The following is a 15,521-nucleotide window of genomic DNA, read 5'->3' on the forward strand; positions in this document are numbered from 1 at the left end:
TCCCATTCATTGCATCATGTGGTCTTCCGATACTTTAGCTTCAAGTCCCATTCAATTTTTTAATTTTTAAATTTAGACTTTTTTAGGTCCTGCGCATTAAATGTGCAGGACCGTCGTGCCACCCATCAAATAGGAATTTCGATCTCGACTCTTGAAATTCAACGGGAAATTGAATTCAATTTCGACCGAAATTTAAAATCCTGAGAGTCTAAAATCATGAGTTGACACTCAAGAGGAATCAAAATTATTTTAATCCACTAGGTTTTGAAATTAACCGATCCACCACCATTTACGAGTAACCGTGTCTAACTTTTCCTTGAATTTGTGGACTTGATTGCTACCGACTTGACATGATACTTTAAAATATTTGGCCAAAAGGTATTGGAATTGACCCGCAAATCTAGAGATGGTTGACTTGAAAGCCGACGTCTAGTTGCTGAACAGAAAAAATATAAGTAGCGAGTCTGCAAAGAAAAACGAAATAAGTTGGTTATTTCTGAAGAGGGTAAGGAGAGGTAGAAGAATAGATAGAGGGGAAAGAAATTGTAAGGAAAGCAATGGCTCTGAATCTTCTGAAGATGATGCTTGTTTTACTTTGCCTGCTTCAATCGCCAAGTGCAATAGCCAAGGTGGTTCCACAACTAGTCCTGCCAGGTTGCATGGAAAAATGCGGAAATGTGACCATACCCTACCCATTTGGTAACAGATACGGATGCTTCATGGATCTTTATTACTATATAACATGCGAGGCTCAGGAAGATGGTAGCTTCAAAGCCTGTCGAGGAAATGGAGATGAGGGTGAAATTATGGAGATATCATTAACGGAAGCCCAACTCACACTGAAGATCAGCCCTTCTTCTTCTGATTGCTTCAGTGCTACAGGTGAGAGAACTGTAGGTGGTATCCCGTATATGTTACCAGAAATTCCATACACCTTCTCAGCCAAGAAGAACAAGCTCATAGCCATAGGTTGTGATACCTTGGCCTATTTGACTAACTCTTGGGATGACAACTATACCAGTGGGTGCATGTCTCAGTGCGGTAGCATGGATAATGTAACAAATGGGTCTTGTTCTGGAATTGGTTGTTGCCAAGCTTCTATCCCTCAAAGGCTCAAAAGCTTCCATGTGACTCTTGAGAGTAAATACAATCACACTAGGAATCATTTGTTCAACCCTTGCAGCTTTGCTTTCTTTGGCGATCCAAATCAGTTCACCTTTGATTCAACAGTTCTTTCTGCTCGTAGTTATGACAGATCCAAGACACCACTAGTGTTAGACTGGGCAATTGGGAATCAAACTTGTCAAGAAGCAAAATCTCAAGCTTGTGGCCCGAATAGCTTTTGCTCTGATTCAACCAATGGCCCTGGTTATCGCTGTTTCTGCAAAAATGGTTTTCATGGCAACCCTTATCTCCCTGAAGTAGGATGTGTAGGTAATTATTTTTCGTGTTTCTGGCTTTCGTTCCATTGTTCACTTCAGATTCATCAGTTACAGTAGAACTATCGAACAAATTTTCATTGTTGCTGTGATGTGGTGGTGAAGATATCAATGAATGTGAAGATGAAAACAACAATTCATGTGCTAAGAATGCTAAATGCCGTAATACAAAAGGAAGTTACACATGCGAATGTCAAAAAGGCTACTACGGCGATGGTCGTCAAAACGGAACTCGTTGTACACAAGATCTCACACGCATTCGGGTGATTACAATTATCGCAGGTAAGTTTATTTTTTAATTATATATTTATATTCATGTTCGCTTAAAAAAAAACAAAAAAACAACACACAAAAAAAAAACAAAAAAATCGACATAAATCCTGCTAAATAAGGAGTTGTAGAACTAATTAATAACTGTACAGTCTATTACCCCCAAAAAAAAAAAAAAAAAACTGTACATACTACAATTTTAAATTTCTACCAAATGTCCCCAAAATTTGATATTTGATTTTTTTATTCTCTGTTTGTTGGTCTCATGTCTTTAGCTTTAATAGTTATCCTGAGATTCTTTAAATTAGTTGATTTGACTAGGAAATACATTAAACGTATAAAAAAACAAATGAAAATTTGGATTTGACCGTTACAGGAACAAGAGACATACGTTCAAAATATTTTAAATTATTGAATCTCATTCATAGCATGTGATTTATACACGCAACAACAAATAAAAATTCATAATTTGTCCAGGATTCTCCTTATTTCTAGAAGTTCCCACATGTCTCAATCCTGATTCCTAAAAAGAACAGGAGAGCAAGACACGTGTCTAAGAAAATGTCAATAAAGGAGGTGCTAACATGGAATCCGGATCAGCGATCCCGTCGGGGAGCATTTGATGGGAGTGTTTTTTTTTATTTATTAATATTTTTCAGATGTGGGGCCCACTGTTTTTGTAGTGGAAAAACCACTGGGGAGCACTCTCTGTGCTCCCCGTCGGGGGTGATGATCCGGATTCGCTTACATGATGCATTTAGTTAATAGTGCGGTTGTTGCATGTGTCATGGTTGTTTTTCCAAAAGTCTTCTCTTGACAACTATCCTAAGTCTTTAGCTTCAAGCAATGGAGTTGTTTAAAACACAAACCAAAATAAAAACTTCAACTAAGACCCTATCCCTTACCTTTGGCCCTGCCCCCAGGTGGGGGAGGACTTGCTAACCAACAGGTAGGAAAGATACAACATGGCTAGCTTCCTAGAGACTTAGCATCGATCTAAACTAAATCCTGAATAGTAAACATAAGTTTTAGAGTAAATAGCAGTAAACATCTACATATGATTTTATGCAGGTACCACCGCAAGCTGTCTGGTTTTTTCTCTTTTTATTTGGATTTTATATTGGGCAATTCAGAGAAGGCGTAAGCTTAGAGAAAAGTTCTTCTTACAAAATGGAGGTATGCTGTTGAAACAACAAATTGCTTCCAAAAAAGGGGTCAAACAGATGGCAAAGATTTTCCCTATAAATGTGCTAAAAAAAGCAACCAATAACTTTCATGAGACTCAAATAATTGGTCAAGGTGGGTTTGGTACAGTTTATAAGGGAATCTTATCAAGTGGCAAAGATGTTGCTATTAAGAAGTCCAAAATCATGGACAAAAGCCAGATTATACAGTTTATAAATGAAGTTGATATCCTCTCCCAAATCAATCATAGACATGTGGTGAACCTCTTGGGTTGTTGCCTAGAGACTGAGGTGCCATTGTTAGTTTATGAGTTCATCTCAAATGGGACACTTTTCCAACATATTCACTGTGGCAATCAAGCATCTTCTCTTTCATGGGAAAATCGTCTAAGAATTGCTGCAGAAACTTCAGATGCTTTGGCCTATTTACACTCTTCTCATTCAGTGCCCATCATTCACAGAGATGTCAAGTCTTCAAATATATTGCTGGATGATAAATACAGGGCTAAAGTATCTGATTTTGGAGCTTCAAGATTGGTTCCTCTAGATCAAACTCTAAAGACTACAGCAATTCAAGGGACTTATGGATACTTAGATCCAAAATGTTACCCTACTGGTCAACTAACTGATAAGAGTGATGTTTATAGTTTTGGAGTTGTTCTGCTGGAGCTTTTGACAGGGAAAAAGGCACTTCTCTTTGAAGAATCTGGGGACTGCTCAACCTTGGTGACATATTTTTTATCTTCAATGAGAGATGAAAATCTTTTTCAGATTCTTGATGGCCAAATAATATCTGACGAAAAGAGAGAACAAATATTAGGAGTTGCTGAACTTGCAAGAGAGTGCATAAAGGACAACAGAGAAGAAAGGCCAACAATGAAGGAAGTTGCAAAGGAACTTGACTCTTTGAAGATGTTGTATGAGCAACCATCCCTACAACATAATCAGGAGTATCAACCTTTTTTAGGTGAACCATGGACAACTTCTACTGATACAGCTCTTGAAATGGGGATGGGTTATAGCATAATGGAGGATGATTATAGCATAGTGGCAAGGTAGTTTTGACATGGCATCAAACCTAATATTCTTATGTAAATATACCACTATATAAATTATTTTCCTTTTATTTATTTTTTAGGTAGAGCCACTATATGAATCGTGTGAGAGATACATCCATTTAAATCTTATGAGATAGACTTACAAGTTACAACAACAGCAATTAATGTCAATCCCTCTTTTAAGAGCATGAGAATTCCTTTTGTACTTGAAACTAAGAAGATATCATCCATTTGATCGGATCTTAAACTAAGACCAGATCAAACTGAGTTGCTTTTTAATAAGAAGCTAGTAGTATAATACTTCTTTCACCTACTTCTTCAGAAAATCTTATGCATAAGTTGGTATACGAGTTTGTTTCTAATTGAACCCTCTTCAAACATCTCCATAATGAGAATCAATAGTCACTTCCGTTCAAAAATCACTAAAGAATTGCTGTGGAAACAGCTGGATTGCTAGCACATTTTCCCTCTGCTCATTCAATACCCATCCTCCATAGAAATGTCAAGTATTTCGGTATGCCACCAAATAGGTAACTACAACTAGATAGCCAAAGTATATGAGTTTTGAGTTTGGAGACTAGCTTTTTAAACAAGTCTAGATCCATAATGCTTTTATACAGATCATTTTTTTTTAATAAATAACAATTCATTAACCAAAAGGGGGGGGGGGGAGGGCGGATGAGAAAACAATGAAAGAAAGGCTAAGCCTAAATGAAGCCAACAAGGCCAAAAACAAAAGCAAAACAAAGATAAAGAACAAAGGCACTAAAGGCCAAGAAGAAGAGCTTAACAGACTCAGGACCAAAATTAATTTTTCTTATTTTTCATATTCTTCTTCCCAAAAGAGGAATCAATGATAATGTCTTCATCAAGGTTTTGGCAACCTTTAGTAGAATGGCTGCTTCTCCTACGACCCCAAAGTGGAAGAAAAGGGATCTCAGAGTTAGAGGGATCATCAGATTCTGCATTGTAAGAGGAGTCTTGCCCATAGTCATTGCCATCCACATGCACTAAAATAGGAGCAAGAAATGAACTCTGGATCACACTCAAAAGAAAAATTGTTGGATCATGCCTAGAAGATGAAAGAAGGGAGAGGTGAGTTTAGACTAGGCTAAGGCCCCAAGGGGGGAGGGAAAGGGAAGGGGCTGAGGGGAGGAGATGGGACTAGGAGGCTCAGCCCACAAGGGAATGAGGATGAGAGGAGGTTTGGAGCTGGTCTTGGCCTAGAATTAGGGAAAGAAGGAGGGAAGATAAGAATTGGGTCAAGCCAGGAAAAAAAGGTCGGCCCAAGAGAAGAGTTGAGTGGGTGCAAAAGGGGCGAGAATCAGTTCAACTCCTCCCTATCTATGAACCTCAAAACAACAGTTGTTATTTAATGGTTCCCTCCCAACCATTAAGATGTCTTGAATGGCAGTGGTTTGGTTGGCGAATCTCCTGCCCTCATCCAGAAATTAAATTTGTATGCTACAGGTTACCAGCCAGCACCTAACGAACCCTCAAGCTTAAGGCAAGAGAACAGAGACTTGAAAACCGACTTGGTGAGGATGCCAAGTGCGACTAAAAGAAGTTGAGAAAGCAGCCACAAACAATCAACTGACGGGCATTCGATCTTCTAATAAACAACCATTGCCTCGAAGGTCATTTATCGACTCAATATCAAGAAAACTTGGTCGAGTTTGTCCCTTTAAGCCTCTTGATTCCAAAAGGTCAGACCAAACCAAGCAAAGACAGATGACATTCCATTGCCTAAGACATCCATCAACTTCTGTGCATTATATATCAAGTACACTATCACTCACTCTCTTCTCTCTTCCAAGGCTCAATGGATTAGTAGCCTTTTGCTTAGTTAGTCAAGCAAATATTCTGTATATTTATCATTGTTTTGCAGCAAACACTAAGAAACTTCAATCTGATGAAAAAGGAGAAAACTTGTTACTTAGAGTGCTTTTTCGGTATGTATTTGACACTAGGAACTTCTTATATCCATGGTCTTGGCTGTTAACTCTTCTCATAGGATGAAAATTATCACACCCCACCTAGCCAGATCTGGCCATACCCGAATACCCGTGGGGTGATGTCCGAGTAACATCTAATTTATGGGCATATATTAACTAAATTAATGGTTTATGCTATCTTATAACATATAACTAATTAAAGTCATCAGTTTAGTTATAAAGCATTGTAAAGTGTGGCCTCCTATGTGTAGAGACCAAAATACAAATTAATGATATTTATGAAATGAACCTAATTACTATACTTTATGATGGGTTAAGTTAGTAATTGAAACTGCTCATAATGAATAGTATATAAAGGGTCATGGTCCCCAAGCCAAATGTAGGTTTTCTCTTTAACTCCTGTCATTGGAGAGAGAATAGAGAGATCAAAGATATTCTCAAAAAGGAGGGCTTGCATTCAAGGCTTGGAAGATCAACGATCATCATTCAATCTCAGGGATTCAGATCAACGATCCAAATCGAATATTTTCTAAATCTTATGGATTCAGGTAAATTTCCGCACTTAATATTTTCTCGATGATTTGACATGTTTGATCCTAGGTTAATTAAGATTCTACAAGAGTTATATGTTATAAGATAGCATAAAACATTAATTTAGTTAATATATGCCCATAAATTAGATGTTACTCCGACAATCTCCCAATTGGGCAATATATTTACCTTTATAAATGAATGTTATACCTTATGAGCTCATGAATTTTTTTGCTATCAAAACATTATGCATCTTAACAACCTTTCCTTTAATTATATAGATATAGGACCAAGGCGATCTTCATCACTTATATGTCGTGATTAGACCGATCAATGATCACATATATCTATACAACTATGGTGAAGATCAAGTGTGGATGTGTAGTATGGAAATATCATGTTATGTGATTTAACATACCTATTTCCAACTGGTCCACCTAAAACCTTAGTGAGATCAAACCACACATAAATCAGAGTGAAAATAAACTGAATACTTTATTGCAGTAAACAACTTTTAAAATACCCAAAAACCGAAATCATACTAAAACATGTCTATAACAAAAGAAACCATCCAAAGTTACATACTCCCACTAAAATTGAACATCCTCAAGTGAATTCACACCCATGCAAGCAATGTGCTCATGAAACACTTTGGGTGCCAATGCTTTAGTAAGTGGATCCGCAATCATGGAGTTTGTATCGATATGTTCTATAGACACAAGTCCACTCTGAACTCTTTCTTTAACAACTAGGAACTTGATGTTTATAAACTTCGACTTTGTCGAGCTCCTATTGTTGTTAGAATATAATACTGCTGATCTATTGTCACAAAATATCTTTAGTGGTCTTCCAATGCAATCTATAATGCGCAGCCCTGTGACAAAATTCTGCAGCCATATCCCATGATTGGATGCTTCATAACAAGCTATAAATTCTGCTGCCATGGTAGAAGAGGCAATAAGAGACTGTTTAGCACTCTTCCAGGAGATAGCACCTCCAGCGAGCAAGTAAATATAGCCTGAAGTGGATTTCATACTATCTTGGCATTCGGCAAAATCATAGTCAGTATACCCAACGATCTCAATCTGATCCGACCTCCGATACGTGAGCATATAGTCTTTTGTTCTCTGTAAATATCTCATGACTCGCTTGGCTGCCTTCCAGTGATCCTTTCCAGGATTGCTTAAGTATCTTCCCAACATGCCAACAATATAAGCAATATCTGGACGCGTACAAACTTGAGCATACATTAGACTCCCTACTGCCGATGCATAAGGAATCTTCTGCATTTCTATTTTCTCAAAATCATTATTGGGGCACTGTTTGAGACTAAGTTTGTCTCCCTTAGCAACAGGAATATTACCTAGTTTGCAGTCTTGCATGCCAAACCTTCTAAGTACATTTTCAATATATCTCTTTTGTGATAAACCATGCACACCTCGAGGACGATCCCAGTGTATTTGTATACCTAAAACAAAAGAGGCATCACCAAGATCTTTCATTTCAAAATTGTTTGAGAGAAATCTCTTGGTTTCATGCAACATACCTGTATCATTGGTGGCAAGCAATATGTCATCCACATGCAAAACCAGGAAGATGTATTTACTCCCACTGAACTTATGGTATATGCATTCACCAACTATATTCATCTCAAACCCGTGTGAGATGATTACCTGATGAAATTTAAAATACCATTGACGAGAAGCTTGCTTAAGTCCATAGATGGATTTCCTTAACTTGCAAACCATCTTCTTCGCATCTCCAGATACAAAATTTTCTGGTTGCACCATATAGATTGTCTCATCAATGTACCCATTGAGAAACGCAGTCTTAACATCCATCTGATGAAGCTCAAGATCAAAGTGTGCCACAAGTGCCATTATTGTTCTGAAAGAGTCCTTCGTTGAAACCGGAGAGAAAGTCTCTTTATAATCGATGCCTTCTATTTGTGTAAAGCCTTTAGCAACAAGACGTGCTTTGTACCTCTCCACATTGCCTCTCAAATCCCTTTTGGTTTTAAATATCCATTTGCAACTAATGGGTTTCGCATCTATAGGCAACGGGACAAGATCCCAAACATTATTGTCCTTCATTGACTTCATCTCATCATTCATGGCATCGATCCACTTTTGAGCTTTAGAACTTCCCATGGCTTGACGGAAGTTGATTGGAACATCTTCCACCGCACCAATGTCATACTCGTGTTCTTGGAGAAATATGATGTAATCATTTGGCACTGCACTTCTCCTCTCTCTAGTGGATCTCCTTGGTGGCACAGGTTCTTGAGGTGGTGGAGGTTGTTCTTCTGGAATGAGAGGCTCTTGGATATTGTCTTGATTTTGGTCTGCTTCTTGAACAATGTTAGGAACAAGACCCTGATCAATGTCAATAGCAGTTGTAGGAATTTCAACGTATTCCTCTTCTTCCTCAAAGACAAAATCCCCAACCTTATCTCCCCTCGCAACCTCAACATCCTCAAAGAACCAGGCATTTCCCGTTTCAAAAATTGTCTTAGTAGTGGGATCGTAAAATTTATAACCCCTAGACCTTTCAAAGTATCCAATAAAATAGCAACTTACTATTCTTGAATCCAGTTTACTTTCATTAGGCCTATAAGGCCTTGCCTCAGCTGGACATCCCCAAATATGTAGATGCTTCAAGCTAGTTTTCGTAGTTGCTTTAGTTGGAACCCTATTAAGGATATATGCTGCAGTCTTAAGTGCTTCTCCCTAGAGTGATTTAGGCAAGGTAGAATGACTAATCATACTCCTTACCATGTCTTTAAGCATTCTATTTCGCCTCTTAGCAACACCATTCATAGTGGGTGAACCTGGCATAGTGTACTGTGCGACGATACCGCATTCCTCTAGGAACTTAGCAAACAGTCCTGGACGTTGTTCACTTGAACCGTCATACCTGCCGTAGTATTCACCACCACGATCAGATTTGACATTTTTAATCCTTTTACTTTGTTGGTTTTCAACCTCAGTTTTGAAACTTTTGAACACATTAAAAGACTGTGCTTTTTCATGAATGAGATATAGATAGCCATATCTGGAAAAATTGTCTATGAACGTTATAAAATATTGTTGACCATTCCGAGTGGCTACAGGGAATGGCCCACAAATATCCGTATGTATAAGTTCCAAGACATCTAAAGTTCTATTGGCTTCAAATCTCCTTTTATTGGTTTGTTTCACCTTAATACAGTTAACACAAATGTGAAAATCTGTAAAATCTAGGGGTGCAAGAATTTCATCTGACACAAGTCTCTCCATTCTCCGTTTGGAGATGTGACCTAACCTCTTGTGCCAAAGCGAAGCTGAATCCTCACTGGTTAATTTTCTTTTAGTACCTTGTGTAGTTAAGTGCAGGGATTCACTAAATGAAGCAACTAATTCAATTAAATAAAGATTATCATAGCCTGATAAAGAACCGAAACCAACCAATTTTGAATCATGAAACCAACTAAATTTCCCATTCCCAAATGAACAAGAATAACCAAATTTGTCCAAAGTAGAAATAGAAATCAAATTTCGTCCAAACGACGGTACAATAAATGTTTCATCAAGATCCAAATAGTATCCAGTTTTTAACAATAATCTAAATTTTCTTATTGCCTCAACTTGAACCGTCTTTCCATCTCCTACATAGATGTATCTTTCACCATCACTTGGCTTTCGGCAACTCAGGCAACCCTGCATAGACACACTAATATGAGTTGTTGCACTGGAATCTATCCACCATGTGTATCGTGGTACTGAAGTTAAATTAACCTCAAAACAAACCAAATACAGAAGCATACCTTTCTTAGCACACCATGCGTGATAGTTAGTGCAATGCTTCTTTTGATGACCTTCAGCTCCACAAAAGAAGCAACCTTTACCGTCTGGTGCCTTTTGTTGTTTCTTATTAGGTGCTGTATTTGCAACCTTATTATCCTTTTTCCTTTTCTTCCCTTTGACCTTGGAAATACTAGTCAAATGAGCACTTTCTGTCTTCTTATGCATCAACCTTTCCTCTTCTTGCACACAATGAGAGATGAGCTCATTAAGAGACCAAGTCTCCTTTTGACAGTTGTATCTCACTTTAGATTGACTGAATTGTGTGCGAAGAGATATAAGAACTAAATGCACTAACAAATCTTCAGAGAGATCAAGCTTAAGTGCTCGTAATTCAGAAGCAAGATGAGACATTTCCATGATGTACTCCCTAATGTTTCCTTTGCTTTTATACCTCATTGAGATTAGGGTTGCCAAGAGTGTACTTGTTTCAGCCTTTTCATTTTTGGCAAACCTTTGCTCAATATCTTTAAGGAACTCCTTGGCCGTAGTTATTTTTTCTGAAAATTGTGCACCTAAATGCTTCGGGAATGGCCTTCTTCATGATCATTAGGCACATGCGATTTGACCTCTCCCACCTTTCCTTGTTCCTTTTTTTCATCAAAGGAACTTTCATTCGTAAGAGGTGCTGGAGGGTCTTCCCTTAATGCAAGGTCAATATCCATGACTCCGAGAACTATGTGGAGGTTCTCTTGCCATGATTTGAAGTTAGAACCATTCAACATAGGAATAGAATTAATGTTGGCTGATATATTAGAAGCAAAACCCATAGCTGAAATAGAGAATATAACAATTCAAATAAACATGCTCACAGATAATAATAACTTTAATCTATAAATTCAAATAAGAGTACCCATCACAAGATATCGGATGTTTCATTAATATTTAGTCTTTGGGCATAATATTAACTTAAGATTGATATCTTGGCGTGATAATCAAACACAGATAATAAAGAACACGTCGAATCAATAAATCTTCCTTTGGGCCGATTTATCAATCACTTGTAAAATTAAATAATTGTCACATGCTTGTTACCACAAATGTGTATGCAATTCTGTTGAATATCAATCTTCCTTTGGGCGGATTAATATTCATATAAGTTACATGCACATAACTGTTTGTAATTTGGAATAAAATTAATTTCCACAAAGAGGTCACTTTGGCGACATATTGTTTCAATCGATTTATTCCAAAATACATATACCAATATTTGAATTATAAATTATACGAAAATTCAAATACTTAATCCATAATGAATTTTCAAATAAAAATAACATTAACTAACTAGGAAATGTACTTTCATAATTAATTAATCACTTAAATAACTTAATTAATTGACAAGAATAAAGGGAACAAAATATTAACATATTAACCATAATAATGAGAAATAATCATCTGAATATCATAAATGTGTAGCCAACAAGAAAATTAGTAATCCATGAATAGATTTCGTTTCTGAATAAACCCCCCCCCCTTTTTATATATTAATAAAAAAAATATCCCTAATTCTCAAATCACATTCTCATATGATCTTAATCCTAATGATGCAACATGAAATGGCTCTGATGCCACTTGTAGAATCTTAATTAACCCAGGATCAAACATGTCAAATCATTGAGAAAATATTGAGTGCGGAAATTTACCTGAATCCATAAGATTTAGAAAATATTCGATTTGGATCGTTGATCTGAATCCCTGAGATTGAATGATGATCGTTGATCTTCCAAGCCTTGAATGCAAGCCCTCCTTTTTGAGAATATCTTTGATCTCTCTATTCTCTCTCTAATGACGGGAGTTAAAGAGAAAACCTACATTTGGCTTGGGGACCATGACCCTTTATATACTACTCAATATGAGCAGTTTCAATTACTAACTTAACCCATCATAAAATATAGTAATTAGGTTCATTTCATAAATATCATTAATTTGTATTTTGGTCTCTACACATAGGAGGCCACACTTTACAATGCTTTATAACTAAACTGATGACTTTAATTAGTCATATGTTATAAGATAGCATAAAACATTAATTTAGTTAATATATGCCCATAAATTAGATGTTACTCCGACGGTGATACAACTGCAGGACCTAGGTTTAGGACCTAGGTTTAGTGACAATTCCATATAACACATGATATAGCATAATTAAAAGGACAAGAATAATCAAGTTCAAGTATTAAAATCCAAAATCCAAAATATCGATTACAATCATCCAAGGTTTAGAATCCAAAGTCATAAACGTCAGAGTTTAAAAGAAAAGTCCATAGTTTGTTTGTAGCGGAAGCCTCTAAAGAAGATTCTAATGGGAATCGACTCCATAAGAACAATCCAAATAGGAGCATGACGCATCATGTGCATCTACCACTTCCCCAATCACGCTCTCATGGAAATCTCCCACTGAAGGATCTTCCATAGGAGTGGGGTCCTCATAACCTGTAGAGAAGTCTAAAAATATACACAAATATAGGAGTGAGTTCATAGAACTCAGTGAAGTTAACTAGCATCCATATCATGCATTCATCCATCATTTCCACATCATAAATATAAGATAAGCATGTGATTAACAATATAGCCAAAATGATGTATGATTATGATATGATATTCCTAACTTTATCATGTAGTCTCTATGGTAGACATGCTTTAAGTATAAACATCAATCTCCTTTGGGCGGTCTCAGTCACTCTCCCTCAACAAGAGACGTCTATTGGGTTCTTCGTGGTTGTTGGGTAAAGTCCTGTCGATCCATGGTTGGGGTATAGGTCATCACTCTCTCACAACACCATTTGGTATGAGATTTGGCGCGTGTTAATGATAATCCTAGCCCAGTGCAAGGTCATACGGTCTCGTACTACATATGATCTGGATATCTCCCCTCATGCCTAGTGCCCTTTTTGGTTTGATACCTTCCCACCTATGAATGAAATCCTCAACGGGAGGCATTTGTTGGACTCCATTCCTTAATCCAGTGGTTGTCCTCATATAATATACATGATGCTCTCCATGTCTTCTCACGGATTGGTTACCGGTCTTGAACGCCCAGGAGCCCTTATATATTATATGCAACTCTACCTTTCTATGATGATAGTGGGCCTGTTCGACATCTAGGACCCAGCCATTAGCATCACGGGTTAATCGGCTTCAATACCCCTACCGGACGGGTAGTATTACTCATAGGGAATTCTAGCCCAACACTTCTAGACACCTATCATTTATGCAATTTAAATATAGATACTATCACATGAGGTCACTAGGGTAATGGGCGAACCCACAACCCCAGTTGACAAGATTAGTTAAGAAGAAGAATCAAATTCTACATCATCCATCACATGTGTTCTTATGTCGTATACACATCATCAATATAAAGTTTCAAATAAAGAATAACATTCAACATCAAGCTTAACTTTCGTTCGCGCAAAGTCACACACAAGCATATATTGGTAGATAACAATTTAGAGATACTCGTATCACCAATAAAGTCCAAAATAACAGCATTTAATAATACACAACATGGTTAGTCAATCTCACCTTTTGATTCGATTTCCTTCTTAAATTCACAAATTTCGGTTCACAAGAGTCGGCGATTAACTCACAAAATTTCCTAATCACACAAGAAGATTAATAGACACATGTTAGAAATCATATCGGTTTCAAAAGAGTCCCTAAGATTACCCAACAAAACCCAGTTAGACGATTATGTTCAAACCTGCCATTTTAGACCTAGTTTCGGCAAAAAATCAATATTTCGTTATCAATTCGAAGTCGAATCGAAACGAAACTTTGGGAATTCCTAATTGGCAGCAATAGGGTTCAAATGGTACCTTAAATTTGATCTAATTCCATCTCAATAAAAAAAAGCCCCAAATTTTGGCTCTCGCAAGTGCTCTTGGGTGCGTTTGAGAGCCAAAATGCAAAATCGTTTGCAACGATTTGCACAAACCACTCACAAGCAAAAGGAAAACATAAATGAAACTATTTGCAAGCATTCAAAACACCTCTCATGTTACAACTACTCAAATCCAACATTTATTGTGAAGAACTAATCCTAAAACTAAGCCAAAGAAGAAAATTTGATGAATCTTACCTTTCCTAATGATTCTGCAAAGATCCGGGTGCCGGCACGCTGTTGAATGGTTAGGAACCTTCTTCTCCCTTGGTTTCTCCTCCTCCTTGAGCCTCATCCTTGTACTAGCAATGTAAAATGCGAATATGAGTGAAAGAGGGCTTAAAAATAGGGTTTTAAAGGGTAAACCCCGATTCTGCCCCGAACTGGGCTGGGGGCGGTCGACCGGCAGTTCAACCGACCCGAATGACCGGTTCTGGTTGAGGGGTCAAATGAAGTCCAAATTGGGAGATCTTTGGCTTGCTAGAAAGGTCTTTCAAAGATCTAATAATGGGTGAAAAAACCTTGTCATTTGGATTTTCCATCATCGTTTTACGGAAGTGCCAATATCGCCATTTAAAACCTTCATAACTAAACTTCTCTCTCCTCTTAAATTCTATAAGAGTGTCAAGCCATCACTAGGGTCATCTACTTGCATTGGGTCCACTCCCAAACCTTCGGGCTCGACTCGGATGGCCCACAGTTGTCGTCAACTCGAGGCTCGGGTTCACAGTCCTAAAAACATGCATGGGTTGACGGGTTAGAAATCCAGGGGATTTCACAAAAATGATGATGCTTGCTTACACATTTTGAAATAATTAGATCAATTACAAATCTATAGGAACATGAAGATGCACAGTGAACTTATACAACCATCAGATACAAACATAAGTACAAAATTCACTTGGTTTACAATAGCATTATAATAGCCGAAAATCCAATAGTTATCCAAGTAGTCAAAGTAACAAATTTTGATATCATCTCTGTTTCCAAAGATTAGCAGAAGCAGGGAAAAGAAGAGAATTGAGACAATAGTTGAATGAATTTTACTTGTTTGAACACATTAAAGACAAGCATTCTAGATACAGAAGAAAAACCCTGATGGGATTGAGCCATCATCCATAGATAATATCTAGGTGCTCTTCCAATTGAGCTAAAGATTCACCTAAGAAATGAAACATGTTAGATCATTAATAAAAAAAAATAACCATATTAGAAAGCACTTTATAAGCAAAGGGTGATGATTTTCCCGTATCAAAGGGTGATATAAAGATTCATTCTATAATTGTGGTTACAAGGGTAGAGATAATCACACAATTTTTGTAGACTAGAATATGAAACATAGTCACTGTGAGATTTAAG

At 37.3% G+C, this 15,521-nt stretch overlaps 1 protein-coding gene across 1 annotated transcript; it reads left to right on the top strand.

Moving 5' to 3' along the window:
• The first annotated feature begins 519 nt into the window (after positions 1-519).
• Positions 520-4,066, top strand: LOC149016482 (wall-associated receptor kinase 2-like). Its single transcript, XM_089156185.1, has 3 exons — positions 520-1,434; positions 1,545-1,721; positions 2,781-4,066. Exons 1-3 carry the CDS (start codon positions 558-560, stop codon positions 3,950-3,952), a joined length of 2,226 nt encoding a protein of 741 aa, XP_089012311.1. The 5' UTR covers positions 520-557; the 3' UTR covers positions 3,953-4,066.
• The last annotated feature ends 11,455 nt before the right edge of the window (positions 4,067-15,521 follow it).

This window comes from Hakea prostrata, chromosome 5 (assembly GCF_041222555.1).
Source record: "Hakea prostrata isolate BN-2017 chromosome 5, UWA_Hpros_2, whole genome shotgun sequence".
Lineage (NCBI taxonomy): Eukaryota > Viridiplantae > Streptophyta > Magnoliopsida > Proteales > Proteaceae > Hakea > Hakea prostrata.